The 16,308-nt window shown below is 38.8% G+C and overlaps 1 protein-coding gene across 1 annotated transcript; it reads left to right on the top strand.

The window, feature by feature from the left end:
- Positions 1-2,090: 2,090 nt before the first annotated feature.
- RAD23B (RAD23 homolog B, nucleotide excision repair protein) lies at positions 2,091-15,800 on the top strand. The gene is made up of 9 exons (XM_072403236.1): positions 2,091-2,443; positions 6,613-6,694; positions 7,767-7,846; positions 10,173-10,444; positions 11,040-11,095; positions 11,522-11,684; positions 11,810-11,813; positions 12,818-12,976; positions 14,464-15,800. The coding sequence occupies exons 1-9, from the start codon at positions 2,378-2,380 to the stop codon at positions 14,575-14,577; spliced, it is 996 nt and encodes a 331-aa protein (XP_072259337.1). The 5' UTR covers positions 2,091-2,377; the 3' UTR covers positions 14,578-15,800.
- Positions 15,801-16,308: the final 508 nt, after the last annotated feature.

The raw sequence follows: 16,308 nt of genomic DNA, 5'->3' as shown, positions 1-16,308 counted from the left end.
ACGCTGGATGTTGCACTTAAAAAAATAATTAACATTTTCCCTTTACATATAAGGAGTGTATCCCCCTTTATGTAAAGCAGGGGTGTCAAATTCAAATACACAGAGGGCCAAAATTAAAAACGTAAAATTATTTAAAAAAATCTTATGCCTTTTTTTGTTATTTGTAGCCTTCCGAGTTAAATTTCAATGGTAACCTTTTTGCACAGGCTAACAATAACAACAATATTCTTCTATGAAAATGCGCCAGGGGCTTTACTGATAGCCAGATGTCCCAGCTACAATCATCTTTCCTTTGTAATAAATTATAGGAATAGGGAAATTGATCATCGCTGTGCACCAGTCATTTCATAAGGGCACTGGTGTGACTATAGTCCATACAGGATGTCTATAATCTACAAGCAGCCCTGGATGTACTGTTTGATTGGGCAGCCAAGTGGCAAATGACATTTAATATAGATAAATGTAAAATTATGCACTTCGGTGCACTTCGGTTGTTCTAACAACATGCATGCTTCATACTGTCTAGGTGGAATCCATTTGGGGGAGTCAGAAATGAAAAATAATCTGGGGGTTCTGGTAGATCATGCCAAACTGCAATATCTAAAGCTAGCAAAGTACTTTCTTGTAATAAGAGGAATAGACTGCAGAAATGGAGACACTATCCTGCCCCTGTACAAAGCATTGGTCAGACCACATCTGGAATATGCAATCCAGTTTTGGGCTCCAGTTCACGAAAGGGACATTGTGGAATTGGAGAGAGTGCAGAGAAGGGCAACTAAACTAATAAAAGTAATGAAGAAACAGCTATGAGCAGAGATTAGCTGCACTGAATCTATTCTCCCTTGAGAAGAGACGTATAAGGGGGATATGATCATCCTGTATAAAAAAACAGACCATATAGAGAACTCTTTTCCCTACTATTCACTTTGGGGTCATTACAAAGGACAAGAGGGCACTCTTTGCATCTGGAGGAAAAGAAGTTTAAGCTCCAGATAAGGAAGGAATTCTTCACTGTATGGTCTGTGAAAATGAGGAATCGGCTCCCTTAGGAAGTAGTTTCAGCAAATACTATAGATTGCGTTAGGAAAAAGCTGGGTGCTTTTCTAGAAGCACAGAAAATAACTGGGTATTAAGGCTTTAAAGTAAAGCTAATAGTGACTGTTGATCCAGGGAACATCCAATTGACTCATGGAATCAGGAGGGAATTTTTTTCCCATTGAAGCAAATTGTACCAGGGGTTTCTTCTCTGGACCAACTATGTCTTATAGGGTTTAATATCTGGGATATATTTACTTCCCTAGCAGTTGAACCTAATGGACTTATGACTTTTTTTCAACCTGTCTTACTATGTACCTATGTATAGTAAGCAGGCCCTAATGTACCTAGTGCAATATTTTCAAATGCTGCCTGGGGCCCAGATCCATGTTAATAGATCTTAAGGTCTAAGCAAAACCCTGCCTAATGTTCATTCTGAACCCAAAACTCTTTGCCATCTTCTCAGTGAGATTTTCCTTCGAGACGTTCTCCAGACATTACAAGAAGTGAGAATATTTATTTTTTAACATGAAGGAAAACCCAAGTTTTGTTTGTCACAGGAACCAAGGCCCACACACCCCACCTGCAAGATTTCTGCAACATAAAACTGGACACATTGCTGACCAAGGCAATCAGAGAGTGAAACTCCTCGGATACCTTAATATCACCCCTCACCATTCTACCCAAATCTAAAACAAAGTATTCCCTTTACCTACAATGTAAATTTAATTGCATTCACTCCTTCACTCAGCCCTTCATTCGCAGTATGTGCACCCTCCTCCCTTACACCTTACATAGGTATATCGAATGCTGCTTTCATGGATGATACTTCATTACAGGCCCCAGTCTTCCAGAAGGGACTCATTATCCATGCGGGAATACCCTGGAGCACTAGCACTAAGCGAGGGAAGAAGCCATGACCAGAGGCCCGTGATATCCGATCCCGATGCCCCCCCAGTCTAGACGGTCTACAATATCTACCGCCTCATCACTTCTGTCACGTCATCCCTATACTCCGCCCACTCGTGGGCATGGCCCCTCCCTTTCTATGGAGCGTGCGCATGCGTGGTAGCGCCCGCGCGCCTGGCAGTGAGCGAAGTCATGATGGCGGCGGACAGGCCGTGCTGATGAGACAGCGAAATAGGCGACATCTACACAAGCCTTCAACAGAGCTACTATCATAGCGCTCTCCACGGAGGCGGCATCGCAGCGGTGCGCTGAGACTAAGCCGGAGAATAGAGGCTGATAAAGCGAACAATCCAACCAGCGGCCGGAATACACCGGATCCTGACACTGCACCCAGGATACGGAGGGACCGGGAGGGTCACACAACCTAGCCACCATGCAGATTACAATGAAAACGCTGCAGCAGCAAACATTCAAGATAGAGATTGACTGCGAAGAGACGGTAGGCCATATCTATGATAGCTTATACAGCTGAGAGGAAATAGTAGCTGGCCGCTCTTAGGGCTGAAGTGAGCGGGCGGTGTACTTGTAGTTTTTGGAATTTCGTACTAGGCCGCCGGGTTATTTACAATGCTCGTGAGGTGACAAGGGTTAACGGAGCGCGGAGGGGGCGGGGTGTAGGCGCGTGCTCGCGCCTGTGTTGGAGTCTTGGCACGTGACCGAAGGGCGACGCGTTGTCGTGGATCACGTGGGAATTGCTTGTCTTCCCCATGTCCGGGTACGCGCATAAGGCTCGTGCACGCTTCTTTTCAGGTGTCCCTGCAGCTGTTGCGGGTTTCACAGTCCCATCATGCACAGCGAGCGTCTGTTTGTCAGAAAGCGCGTGCTTACTGTCTTTCCATGACTTGCATTCTTATAACTTGGCCTTACAAAGTAATCTATGGTACTGATAAGTTATCAACAATGGGGAAGGTGCTTGCAATTTGTCCCATATGTTAGGAAGAACACACAAGATAGGTGTGGGGGCTGACATAGGTGCTCCAAGTGTTGAGGAAGGCCTCTGTATGAATTGGTATCTGCCAAGGCAATGATCAGCACGCTCCTTGTATGAGATGGGCCAACTTACGCCACAATGCTGTGTGCTGTCACGTGGTAAACAGCTCATTCCAAATCATGTCTGACATGCACCACAATGCAAGTGAAAAGCAGGCCATGTTTTTATGCAAAGCGCTTCATTTTCGAACCACTTAGCCTAATAGTGCACCAACCTATCCAATATGGCCACTACGCTTTGAGGTAACAGCACACCGGGGTGATATGGCGTTGCATTGATCGGCACATCTTTGCCTACATTGCAATGCATTAGGTCACTCTTTAAATTCAACAGTTTTGGTAAGTTCTGTCAGCTGTACACCCTTTACCCCCCCCCCCCCCCCCCGCCACAAACGCTGGCACCAGCCTTGTGTCCAGTGCACCACATTTTCCCAAACAGTCCCACTTTTCTTAGTAGCTTCTCTTAGTCTACCACCAACTCTACACCCATTACCCCCACCCCAAAAGTTGGCACCAGCTTTGAGTCTATTTACATTTTCCCACATTGCTGCCCCACTTTTCCTGTGGCTTCTCTTAGTCTACTGCCAAGTGTCTGCACCCGTTCACTTCTCCCTGATCTACCGTCACAGCTACTTACTCTTGGATCGTATGAAGCCTGATCTCAGAGTCCTGTGACCTTGGCACCAATTTTGTGTTGCAGTGTCTCTGGCATTCTGTGCTGTCAGTTCCCCACAGTGTTATACCTCTCTGTGTTTTGTCTTTAAATGCTGTCATAATGATGGCACAATCCCTAGCAGAGTTTGCTTTTCTTTCTGCTAATGACCAGCTCCCACCTTAGCTGGCCAAGCCTATTTTTTATTTTTAACATCAAACCAATAAAGTTAAATTACTAAAGGAAAACTGGAAAAAAATATTGGTGGCCAGTGTGCTTTTAATGAGAGAAGAAACGTTGTCAATCTCTTCACTTACCAAATAGTTCTACCAGCCTGTGAGTATATTTTATTTTGTTACAGTATACACTTAGTTTTATGTATGTAACATTAACCTGTACAGATCAGTGTACAGTCTTGGAACTTGCTTTGATCATCACAAAAACATGCCATGTGCTTGGCCAAAAATTATCCCAGCCCAATGTTTCTAAACTTGTTAGCAAATGGTAATTGTTTAAACAAACACACCTCAACTATAGAAGCTAGACCACTGTACATGTTTTTTACTGAATAGTTTAGAATAGTTTTTTTAGACAGAATAGTTTAAAAAAGTTAGTTCTCTAGCATAGCCACAGTTCTTGTCCCATAACGGTGGTGTCAATTTTCTGCTGGCTTAACGCCTCTCCTATGTATCTTTCACATTCCATATATTGTGTGGAAAGGATTGGTGAATATTGATACACTTACTGAATATTGATAACACTATAGCTGATTTACATACAGCTATACATCCACCATCTTTGCACAGCTAGATAAATAGATGAGACATGTGTGGGAATTTCCAGTTTGTGAAGTATATTAATGACCTACATGAATTACAGCACAATTGTGACCTTAACCCCCCTAGCGGTAATCCCGAGTGTGACTCGGGTGGATTTCACTTGCAAAAAGCAGTAAACCCTGAGTCTCACGCGTGATAAGTTTAGAAGCCCCCCGCTCCAGCGGCGATCTAATGATCCTACTCTGAAGCTGGGACGTTTCTGAATAAGGGGGCGTCCTGGCCACGTCGCTGCTCGCATCAGCAGTTAGATGTGAAGCACAATGTAGGACTTCTGCATGGTGCATCACATCTAACTGCTGATGCGAGCAGCAATAGTAAATTCTGGGGGTAGTGCCAGCGGAAAATCACCGTTGGCACCACCCCCGGAATTTACTATTGCTGCTGGCATCACCCAGAGGATGCAATGCACAATGCAGAAGTCCTACATTGTGCTTCGCATCTAATTGAGATGCAAGCAGCAGCAGCGTTGGTGGATGCCGGGGCTGAGCCAGGGCGGGACATCGCCACTTGTGTGACATCTTCCTGGTCATGCCAGTTGTGATGTATTCGGGGGGTGTGGCTGGGCGGGAAATTTGAAAGGCAGATTACAATGTAATTTGCTTTGAAATGGTTTTTACAGTAAAAAACACTACACAATATATTATAAAATTAAAAGTACATATTTTAGTGCACCAAACATCATTGCCCAGTGCCCTGATTTTTTTGCCCACTATTATCCTTGACCTCTTAAAATTTTTGGATAATTTTTTTTTTTTTGATATATTATATTGTTGTCGTCTATTATTTCATTATTTTTTATAATTATTAATTATATTTATTATATTAATCATTATACTATAATAAATAAATATATTTATCATACCATGGAGTTAATCCTAAGAATTACAGGCCCACATAAACAATTTTTGTAAACAAAAATTTTTATGCAAAACTTTTTGCATCAAAAAAACTGACAGAATTAGAATGCTAGGGGGGTTAGGTTCCACTTTAAAAATCTGGCATCAAGCGGGCATTATTCTAGAAAGGGACAGACGATGCCTGATTGCTACCTCACCCATTGATTGCCATGATGCACCCGCAGGGAAAACAGAATGTGCTGAATAAGGACTAAATGAACTTCTGTGCCAGAGCTATGTCAGCGCAGGCAATGAAGATGGCTGAAGATAGAGATGAGGAAGAATGTTCACTTATGCTCACTGGCTCATTTCTTATCCAGGAAGATCCAAAGTCTTTTGAAGTAACTGATTTCAATATTCGAGGGGGGTTCAAGTGTTTCTACGGATGTAGCAGGGGCAGCAGATTGCTCCTTAAAGCATTGAGCGCCCAAAAAGAAAAAAAAAAAAACGCACGACCACCTGTCAAAAGATTAAGAGGGGACCTATTCAGCCAGATGTCAACTGTTTTTTGAGAAAAAGTCCCAACCCTTTTATATCTGCCTTAGTTAAGCTGTGATATATGTCAGAGAAGTTAGAATACTATATTGGCATCAGGGTTCATATGATTAAATGATCCATGAACCATCCTTTTTTAGTTTAGGAAGTAGATGCTGAAACTGTATAATGCTAAATAGGTTTACAGCTTTCTGAGGGGAAAGTTGAAGACCATATTGGTCTAAAGGTGGAAACAAAGTGTACCTACCTGTGTATATTATGCTTACCCATGATACACACTTAACATTAAAAAGTACAGCTAAAGATAGGTCCACTTTAAATGAACAGTGTGGTGTCCATAAAGGCAGCCCCAAACACTGTATTTCTTCTATTATTTCAGTGCATATGTTCACATTTGTTGTTCCCAATATAAAATGTTTGTAACTGTTTAAAAACCATGCCATGCATTTCTGTAAGGTAAATTAAACCTGTCTGTCTCTAAAAAAGCAAATAACATAAGCATGGTAGCCTGGGTACATTTGATATCATTTAGAATTTTCAAACGCCTACTGTGTCTACAACATAATTTTTATATATATATAATAAGTCTTGCCTATTGTAAAATGTTTTCACTACTCTCCTGATATACTAATGTTTTTCATATGTTCATGTACAATTCCTGTTATATATTTTGTACATTTTATAAATAATTGCACAGCAGCATTACAACATATTTTTTGTTTGGCTTGTTTTACAGGTCAAAGCTTTAAAAGAAAAAATTGAACTTGAGAAGGGGAAGGATCAATTTCCTGTTGCTGGCCAAAAATTAATTTATGCAGGTAAATCAAGGGCGTTTAACAAAATATCTTCTTTGTAAAATCTTTCCAACCTCTAAGCTACAGTTTGTGACCTCAGTTGCTCTTTTGTCAGAGTAAAACTCTAAAGCACCCTATTGTAAGTAGTGAAAGTATATCGAGTAGATACCTTTGTGTCTATATTAAATAGATTTATTAATGAGATGGAGGCTTGGTGCATTTACACTGGCTCTCCTGTAATCATCATTGTAAGATCAGCTGACTTACATTTGCATTGTCAAAAGCGCCAATAAACTGGAATTAGTGTGACACTGCATAGTGGAAATTATGTAATGAGCAAAAATGATTCCTTCAAAAAATGAAACTTGGTACAAGTTTACTTAGCTTGCCCCATTGGGGAACCTACATTATATACATATAGTGTGGCCATCCTGGCCCCACTTAGCCTTTTAGTGAAAATGCCCCAATTCATATTTACTGTATGCAGACATACCTCCCCTATTCATTTCTGTGGGGGAGCAGGCAGCTGTAAAATGTCTGTTCATAGAATTGAATGCACAATGTGCAGATTTGCAGGTGGGGGGACATGTTTGAAAGGCCGTAAGGGGCTACACAGTGATGATTGTGTGAATGAGAAAGGCAAGTATTTCTTATAGGCTGCACTTGATGGGTGTAGGGGGAGGGGGTTACAAAAAATTACAAGTTTACTAAAAGTGTATTTAAAGTTTAAAATTTAAATACTTCAGTAATTTTGCTGATGCAGACTGCTCCCTATATACATGCCCTGTATTTAACATGTAGTACTGTTCTTTATATGCATGGTAATAAGTCATTCTTAATACCCATTTATAGCAAGGTTGGTCTATATTGCTTGGACTTAGTATAAAGATAGGTTTAAAGGTTAATAGTTTAAAAAAAATGAAAGGTTGTTTAGCACTGGAACCATATTATAGTATGGACATATACTATTCCATTTGCAGTAACTTCAAATATTGGCAATGGCAAGTTTAAAATGTAATCCTTACAAATATTTTATGTAGGATATGTTTTCTTGACCATTAAGTAAAGTTTAATATTGGTCTTCACATTTTTGCAGGTAAAATCCTTAATGATGATACAGCACTTAAAGAATACAAAATTGATGAGAAGAACTTTGTAGTGGTTATGGTTACAAAAGTAAGTTTTTATTTCTAACCCCCTTCCCCATACAAACCCAAAGGTATGCCTACATTTTTCTGACTTTAGATCAAACCTATCATTTTGTTATTGTAGAAAGGTTATATATACACTATATGTTTCATACTATAGCTTGGTTTGATGTACATCAAATAAATGTTGATGCCAAGGGGTTAGATATGATAGGAAAATCCTAATGCGTTTACAATTATACTATACTTGTTTAAAATATTTTCTGGCTTTCAAATGTGTTATGAAATTTTTCATCATAATTGTTATTTATTTGTGTTTTAGTAAAAACATTCAGTTTATTCATATTTCAAATAGGGTAAAATATATTTTGGTAATATCTGAATTTTCTTTACCAAAAGCGGTAACCCCGAGCCAGGGAGTATACCAATTCCTACCTGGTTCCCACATTCCAGCGGCGTCCTCCAGCAATCCCCGACATCTGCTTCCCCTGGCAATGCCAGACCGCATCTGCATCTCTGGCATGTGGACGCTAAGCCAGGGGAAGCAGGTGCCGGGCATCTGCTCACAAGTCTTGGGCTGGAGGGCGGGACCATTGGGCAGGTAGGCGGGACCGGGCTGGAAATTTAAAATAATGAGGCTTTTTAAATGTACCACTTTAACATTTAAAATCCTCATTATTTATACCTCCAGGAAGGTTAAACTTAACCACAATGGTCCCTAACTATGGTTTTTCATTTATCTGTAGGTTGTTTGTTAGAGACCTTTGATGTCTCTCCATTCTGCTAGAATGTGCTTTTCCTAGCCTTCTTAAAGGAACCTACTGCAATTTTTCACACATTCTTAAGGGACTTTGCCTGACTTACTTTTTCAGTAGATATCCTCTCTACGAACTAAAAGTTGTAGCTTCGATGGGTTCTCCCTCAGAAAATGTGTGTGTGTATATAATATATATATATATTTATGTATACTGGTCTCCACAAATACCCCTGAAGAAGCCCAATGGGCAAAATGCATTGGGTTTAGAGACCTCCTTTAACCATGTGTAAATGTCCAGTTCAAATTTGGAGTGAATTTGTTTAGAATTACCATAAGTTTTGGTTGCATAGTATGTAAAAACTGATACTGATTGATCACTAATGTTCTGTAACATATATGTAATTACCATTTTTTCTATTTGCTGTATCAGCCTGATTATTATTATGTTGTGTTCAAATTACACTATAACTTTATGATCACTTTTGACAAACTTTTTTCGGCCCGCTGAAAAAAACCCTCTTTCCTTTTTTCTTTACAAATTTAGAACAGAATATTGCTCTGCATGCATATTATGAGTAATGTAAGAGGAGCAGAATAATTTCTTTAATGTGTTGCTCTATTGTTGTAAGCCAGGGTTCATTTCTCGGCACTAAGTTGTTGAGTAACGTTAGAGGCACCCAATGTGGACTGTACCACAGCAGTCTTAATGTTTCTTTCATAACAAGATTGTATGTACTTGAGTGGAGGAACAAAATAGATTGTAACTGAAGACCACATCCCTACATCATATTTTATGATTTAACTTGGTAAAAAACTTGACAAAAATGCACTTCTGCTGAATCTTCGAGAGAGCCATTGCCTTAGGCTGGGTTTAGACCTGTGCTGTGTGTTCTCATGATCCTTAGGACAGGTCACATATTTTGAATGGAAACATGTACATAACTCTTTTTCAGGGCGCTCCAATGCTGTTTTAGTGCAATTGAGTCCAATTCAAAATAACTGGCACTACATCTAACTGCACCAAAGCAACCCTCTTCCCTTAAAGCCTCCAACATATTCTGCTATGCTTACAGGGCAGTGATGTCCCTTACAGCAGAGAGTGAATAGATGACAGAGCACCCTTAACAACCACCATTTCCAAGTTTGCACATTTACACTATATCCTTTCTGAAGCTGAGTAATAGCTGCTTTCATCACAGAAAGTTATTTTTCTTCATGATGGTTTTAGTGTATTTTAAGTTTTTACCCAAGCTACCCCTCCTGGAAATCTTAAGTTTTTAAACAAATTCCTTCCAAAATAATATTTAGGATTAGCCTGGCTGGTAACATGTTTAATCAAACATTGCTCTCCTTTATTCGTTGGGCTCCAGGTGTCTCCACCAAAATTTCCAGTTCTTCCAAACTCCAGGTGCATTTGGAAGGGGAGGGTATACTATGGGAAGTTATATCCTTGTAGTTTTCTAAACATGTAAACCTGCTGGATTAATTCCTACTGGTGCTTTCCCAAAAGAAATTTATACTTTCTGTGCAGATTTGCTTTATTGTGTTTGCTTTTGTTTTCTGATTTATATGTAATATTTTTTTTTATCCTGTTTAGCCAAAAGCAGCAGCAGCCCCCTCAGTATCCGCTCCAGCACCAACCCAGCCAGCTAGCACTGCTACTGCTGCCCCTTCATCACCATCCCAGACATACACACCTATTTCCCGAACCAATGCACCTGGATCCCTTCCATTCCCCCTGCCGAATATCTCAGTACCTAGTCCAGTTGTTACTGAGCCCCAGACAACCACAGCTAGTAGAGAAGAGAAACCTGAAGAGAAGACAGAAAGTCCTGAAGAGACAATGAGCCCTTCATCAACAGAGGGCAGGTAAGTTAAATATCAGTACATGTTTCTGCTCGAGTTTACAGTTTTTTGGAATAAAAATTTTAATGATCTGCTCTGTTGTCAGTAAATCAATTGGCCAAAACATGAAAACTACCTGCTCAGTATTGTATAGGTCCAGCTTGTACCACAAAAAAAAAAAAAAAAAAAAAGCTTTGAATCTTTAAGACATAAACTCCACAAGACCCTGAAGATGTACTGTGGTATCTGGCGCCAAGCTATTGGCATTACAGATTTTTGTTTTAAGACACACTGCCTCTGCTTTCGAGGCCTTCCTCCCATAGCGCATCCTGCTGCCACCTTCCTCCATGAAAACACACATACACCGCCAGGGAGGTTAAACAGTGGAAAGGGCTCGGTATGGGTACTGTGTGTTGCTTTGCAAACCCATACTTGGCAAACTTCAATCAATGCTCTGAAGCTACAGAGCTTTAATGTGACATCAGAAACTTGCATTAAGTACTGCCTTTTGGCTCTTGCGTAGAAGTTCCTAACACTTATGTTGTGTAATAGAGACAAATTTAAAGCTCTGCAATCTTAAAAGCTCCCCTCTTTTTTTTTTTTTTTTTTGTTCCTTCAGTGTCCCCAGTGACTCTTCTAGACCAACTATTTTTGAAGATGCAACAAGCGCACTTGGTAAGTGTTTATTTTTGTCAGCAAAATCAGCTAGTGGGCTGATGAAATCCTTAACCAAATGTATGCAAGAATAAAGGACCACCATAATATGTTATGTCTGTTGAAATCTGGCAGTACAGCTGGCTTCCATTCCTAATGAAAGGTAGAAAATGAAAACCACAGTGAATTTGTGGCACTTTGGTGTGAATTTTCTGCTCCTGTGAGTGTAGAATTAGCTTGATTACCTGGAGAAAAAAAGGGCTAGTGGTTGGGGGGTGGGGGTCTATTACAGCCACCTAAACTATATAAAATACTTCTTTTTGTGTTTAGTTACTCAGTGTGACTTTTTTATATTATAGTTCAAATTTCCAGTTCTGGTACTTGTGTTCTTAAGTGCCAGGTATCCACTTTGTAATACCATACATGAGTCCTCTGTTTTCTCTTCAGTAACTGGTCAGTCATATGAAAATATGGTAACTGAAATTATGTCCATGGGCTATGAACGAGAACAAGTCATTGCAGCTCTTCGAGCTAGCTTTAACAACCCGGACAGGGCTGTGGAGTATCTCCTTATGGTAAGCAATTATCTTTCACTTCTTGTCTTATTCTAGCTGTACTGATCATTAATAATTTCAAATGTTTCTCTTTTAAGGTAATATTTTTAATTGGACTATCGATCTAGAATGAGCAGATTAGCAATTTAGTTGTAAGTGTGTATGGTTCAGCAATTCTTAGTAAAGTGTGCCACTTGTGCTGGGCTCCATCTACTTCATTTAGTACTGCACAAATTGCAGCTTGGAGGAACAAAGGCAGAACTTTGCCATATTAAACACTTCGACATAAAGAAGGGGGTTAGTTAAGGATATGTACTTGTATGCATGTTTCAAAAAAAAAAAGTGTGCATGCTTGTTCCAGGTCAACCACAGTTCAAGCAATGAAAGGCTGTATATGAATGATATTAGAGCTCTTTTTTAAGAGGTTGTTGTGTTAAATCAGGCAGTCATTGTTTAGATTGTTGGCTTTAAATTTATTTGGTAGCAAAATCTAACTATTAGGGCTCCATTTATAAACAGGGAATCGGACGTTCCTTCTCAGGAAACTTCCAAGTCAATGTGTTTCAATGGCAGTAGTTGTTTTCACCAGGGAATGTTTGGGTGCATGTCAGATTCCCTTCTTTATAAATAGACTCCTTAAATTACACTTTCAACATTAAAGAATGTATGTATGAATGTACCGTATTTTTCGGACTATAAGACGCTCCGGCCTATAAGACGCACCCAATTTTAAAGGAGAAAAACCTAGAAAAAAAAGATTCTGAACAAAATACTAAAAAATCACTCTGTGTCAATGTATCGCCTTCTAATCACTCTGTGTCAATGTATCCCATACATTTTTTATATTCATATTATCTACTAGAACCCCTGTTCGGACATATTTCTGTAAGTTACAGGTCTACAATTTAAAAAAAAAATTCATGAAAAACAGTGGATCACTTTTGGTACAGAAATCTAGACCTCAGTGTAACGCTCAGGTGGTTAATAGTCCGTTTATAACTATGAAATTGCAGGAGTGAGGTTTTTTGTAATTTGTATTGTCATTACCCAATACAATACAACTTGTTTATGTGCTATTTATTGTTCTCTTAACCTTGCAGAAATGGTAAATTCTGTATTGATACTTGTTTAGTTTTTTATGAGATTGTTTGTGTACATTATCTGTTAATAATTGTTTAACTTTTAACAGCAAATTAGTCAACACCAGGAGCAGTTTATCCAGATGTTAAATGATCCAATCCCAGAATCAGGAAGTCAGGGCGGTGGAAGGGGAGTTTCAGCTGAGGCTGGAAGTGGTCATATGAACTATATTCAAGTGACACCTCAGGAAAAGGAAGCCATTGAAAGGGTACGTACTACTTGCCATGCACATATGGATCTCTTTACCTTGTTAGATATCATCTGCTGTGTTTCCTAAATGATAAACTCTGTGTGTTTCTCTCTCTCCCCCTCTCTCCCTCCCTCCCCATTGTACAGTCAGTGATCACTGGAGCAAGAGACTGATCTTCAGGGGTTTTCTACTGTTGTAACCATGTCAGAAGTTTATGCATATCTTGAGTACCCCTTTAGTAAATGGATAAACAATCTGACATAAAACTTTTACTTCCTAAAAAGACTGAAATGTTTAAAAAGATAATGAATATTTATATAATAATTTTGTTTAGAAAAAAAATAACTTTTCAACACTCAACACAGTGGTTGAAGAAAACCATTTTCTGTAAAAATGCATATTGTTTTCTTATAAACACAGTGGTTTGATATGTCAAACAAGAACAGTAAAAATGAATTCATTAAAACGTCTTGTCAGATCTGTGAACAAATCAATGAAGGAGGAAATATGCACTGGTAAAACATCACTCCTCCCTTTTTTTTTCCTAGTGCAACAGTCTTTATCAGACTTCCAACATTCCTTTAGGTTTTAAATGCTAAAGTGTCTGGCTGGGGCTGCAGCTGCATGTGTCGGAGAGACAGGTTGTTTTAGATGGTCCAAAATAACTATATCCTATTGCAGAGAACTGATATTTTGATTTGACCTGTCAGGGTATAGGTGCTACAGGAATTTGTCTCATATTTACGTGTCTTGCTTGTGGTGCTCATTTATGTATGCACAAGGTACATTTACCTCAATGCTTGGATGGTGGTGACTTGATGAAAACTGTTCCATAGGGTTTACAAGGGTACTTTATACTTTCTGACATATTTAAATTTGGCTAGTAATTTGGCAATGTCTGCATAATCTGTAGAAACCAACGTGACGTGGCTGTTTACTTAAAGAAATAAATGCTATATATATATATATATATATATATATATATATATATATAAAATATGATTTGTAGCATGCTTCCATGGGTTTCTTTTTCAAAATTGGACACCTCCATTTTGTTGATATTTGTTATGATTTGGGTATCTTTCCATAAATTGAAATTGCAAAAAAAAAACAGTACCAAGGACAGGTAATGCTTCAATCTTAAAATGTGGCCTAATTTTATTATGTTCTTTTAATAATAATAACACCTTTTATTTATTATTGGAGGGGGGGGGGGGGACAGCGGTAGCAGCACTCTTGCCTTTGCAGCACTAGGTCCCAGGTTCGAATCTCAGCCAGGACACTATCTGCATGGAGTTTGCAGGTTCTCCCCGTGTCTGCGTGGGTTTCCTCCCACATTCCAAAACCATTCAAGTTAATTGGCTTCCCCTCAAAATTTACCTTAGACTACATTAATGACATATGACTATGAGAGGGACAATTACTGTATAATATTAATAAAAATGTTAATATATCCCACAATGTTTAACCAGTGTAATCATGACATTTGTATTTTTATTTTGCAGCTAAAAGCACTAGGATTTCCTGAGGGACTGGTGATACAGGCTTATTTTGCATGTGAGAAGAATGAAAACCTGGCTGCCAATTTTCTCCTACAGCAGAACTTTGATGATGATTGAAAAAAGACTGTATTTTTTATCTCACTTCACACCAGTGCATTACACTAACTTTGCTCACTGGATTTACTGGGATGATTTGGGCTCATATCCACAATATTTGGTGTACAATAGTCAAGGGTGGGAGGGTTAGGGAAATATTGGTAAAGCTAGGACATATGCATAAATCTGCTTTAAATTGAGCAGTTGCAGCAATCAGTGTGTTATGGAAAAGATTATTAAGGACAAAAAATGAAAATAAAGCTTCTGCAAGTAGTTTCCTTTATTGAATACCATCTGCTAATTTACATATTTTATTTTTTCACTAGTATATTTAGATCCAGAAATTTAGTGTAATGCCCTGCCTCTTATTTACTTTCTAACATATACCTTGGTATTGGAAAAAAAAAACTGGTGCTATTGGAGGTATTTGTAATTCTTAGTAGCACCAGCTTGTGACCTTCTAAAACTTTAGGGCTTTAAGGAATTGTAAATGCCAAACTAAAGATAGGTGATTTGCCTGAAATGCGTGCACAGAACACCTTTTGTACATGGCAAATGCTGTGAAAATGGGTTCAGAAGTTCTTTCTTCCAATAAATAATCTTGAAATACTGATATTTAAGTAAATCCCTGATCATTGGGTGTGAAGTAGCCACTTTCTGTTTTGGCTGACAAACAGTATGTTTTTTTTTTTTTTTTTCTCTCCTTGCCGTTAATTGAAATGGATAGCTTTCTAATTGCTCATTCTCCAATTTTTACATTGCAGTAAAGGTTTTAAAACAACTGTTGCATGTTTTTTGGTTTTGATGGAGCCCACTTGCTGTGTTTAAGTAACATTTTTAGTGATTACTTAATTTCCATGTCAGAAATTGTGCGACCTCTTCCATCAACTCATTTACCCTACTTATCCAGAATGAACACCTATGCCAACCAGATTCATATCCATACAAGCTGCTTAATGAGAGAAGCTCTGAGACGGGTTTTTGCACTGTTTTACTTTTAATTCCCTCTGTAGAAAAATATTCAGTAAGAGTTATTCTGCTATAAAGCTGGCATGACAGAGCTTGAGAGGTCAGCACATCCTCTGTTATTTTTAAAGAGGGCATGGCATATAATTGAACTGTTAGAACTATTTGTGTATGTACCAATTATATACTTTGGATGAATGAACAGATGGACAATCGGCATAAAGAAAAAAAACCCAAAAAAAGATATGCACAACATTAAAGGTTCTCCTTGTACAGTGTGTGGTTAAACTTATTTTTGGTGTTCTACCTCATTGATTCTTTGCTTGGTATGATGGACTATCAGATATCCTTTAAAGTGCTGGTGATGTGTGTGTTTTTAGGTACAGATGTTCAAATGCTTTTTAATGCAAATCGGCCAATCACATAACCTCAGCTCAAGGCATTTAGACGTGTAGACCTTGTCAAGATGTCAAGTTCAAAAGGTATATCAGACTGGGGGGATGAAAGGTGATTTAAGTGACTGAGCAAGCTGTGGTTGTCTGAGCCATATGGGCTAATCTTAGAATTCCAGAAAATTCTGATCTGGAATTTTCACACACAACCACCTTTTAGGTTTACATAGAATGGTTCACAAAAGGCAAAATGTTCACTCAGCAGCATTGCATTGAAAATGCCTTGTTTTTTGCCAATGGTCAAAGCAGGATGGCTGGAATTTGTTTGGGATGATAGCAAGGCAGCAGAGAATGAAATATTCATGTGTTAAAACTGTAGAAGACCACATCATAT

The sequence above is a fragment of the Pyxicephalus adspersus genome, chromosome 3 (assembly GCF_032062135.1).
Source record: "Pyxicephalus adspersus chromosome 3, UCB_Pads_2.0, whole genome shotgun sequence".
NCBI classification, from domain to species: Eukaryota; Metazoa; Chordata; class Amphibia; order Anura; family Pyxicephalidae; genus Pyxicephalus; species Pyxicephalus adspersus.
The sequence above is the reverse complement of the archived record's forward strand: the minus strand, read 5'-3'. Positions and strand labels throughout refer to the sequence as shown.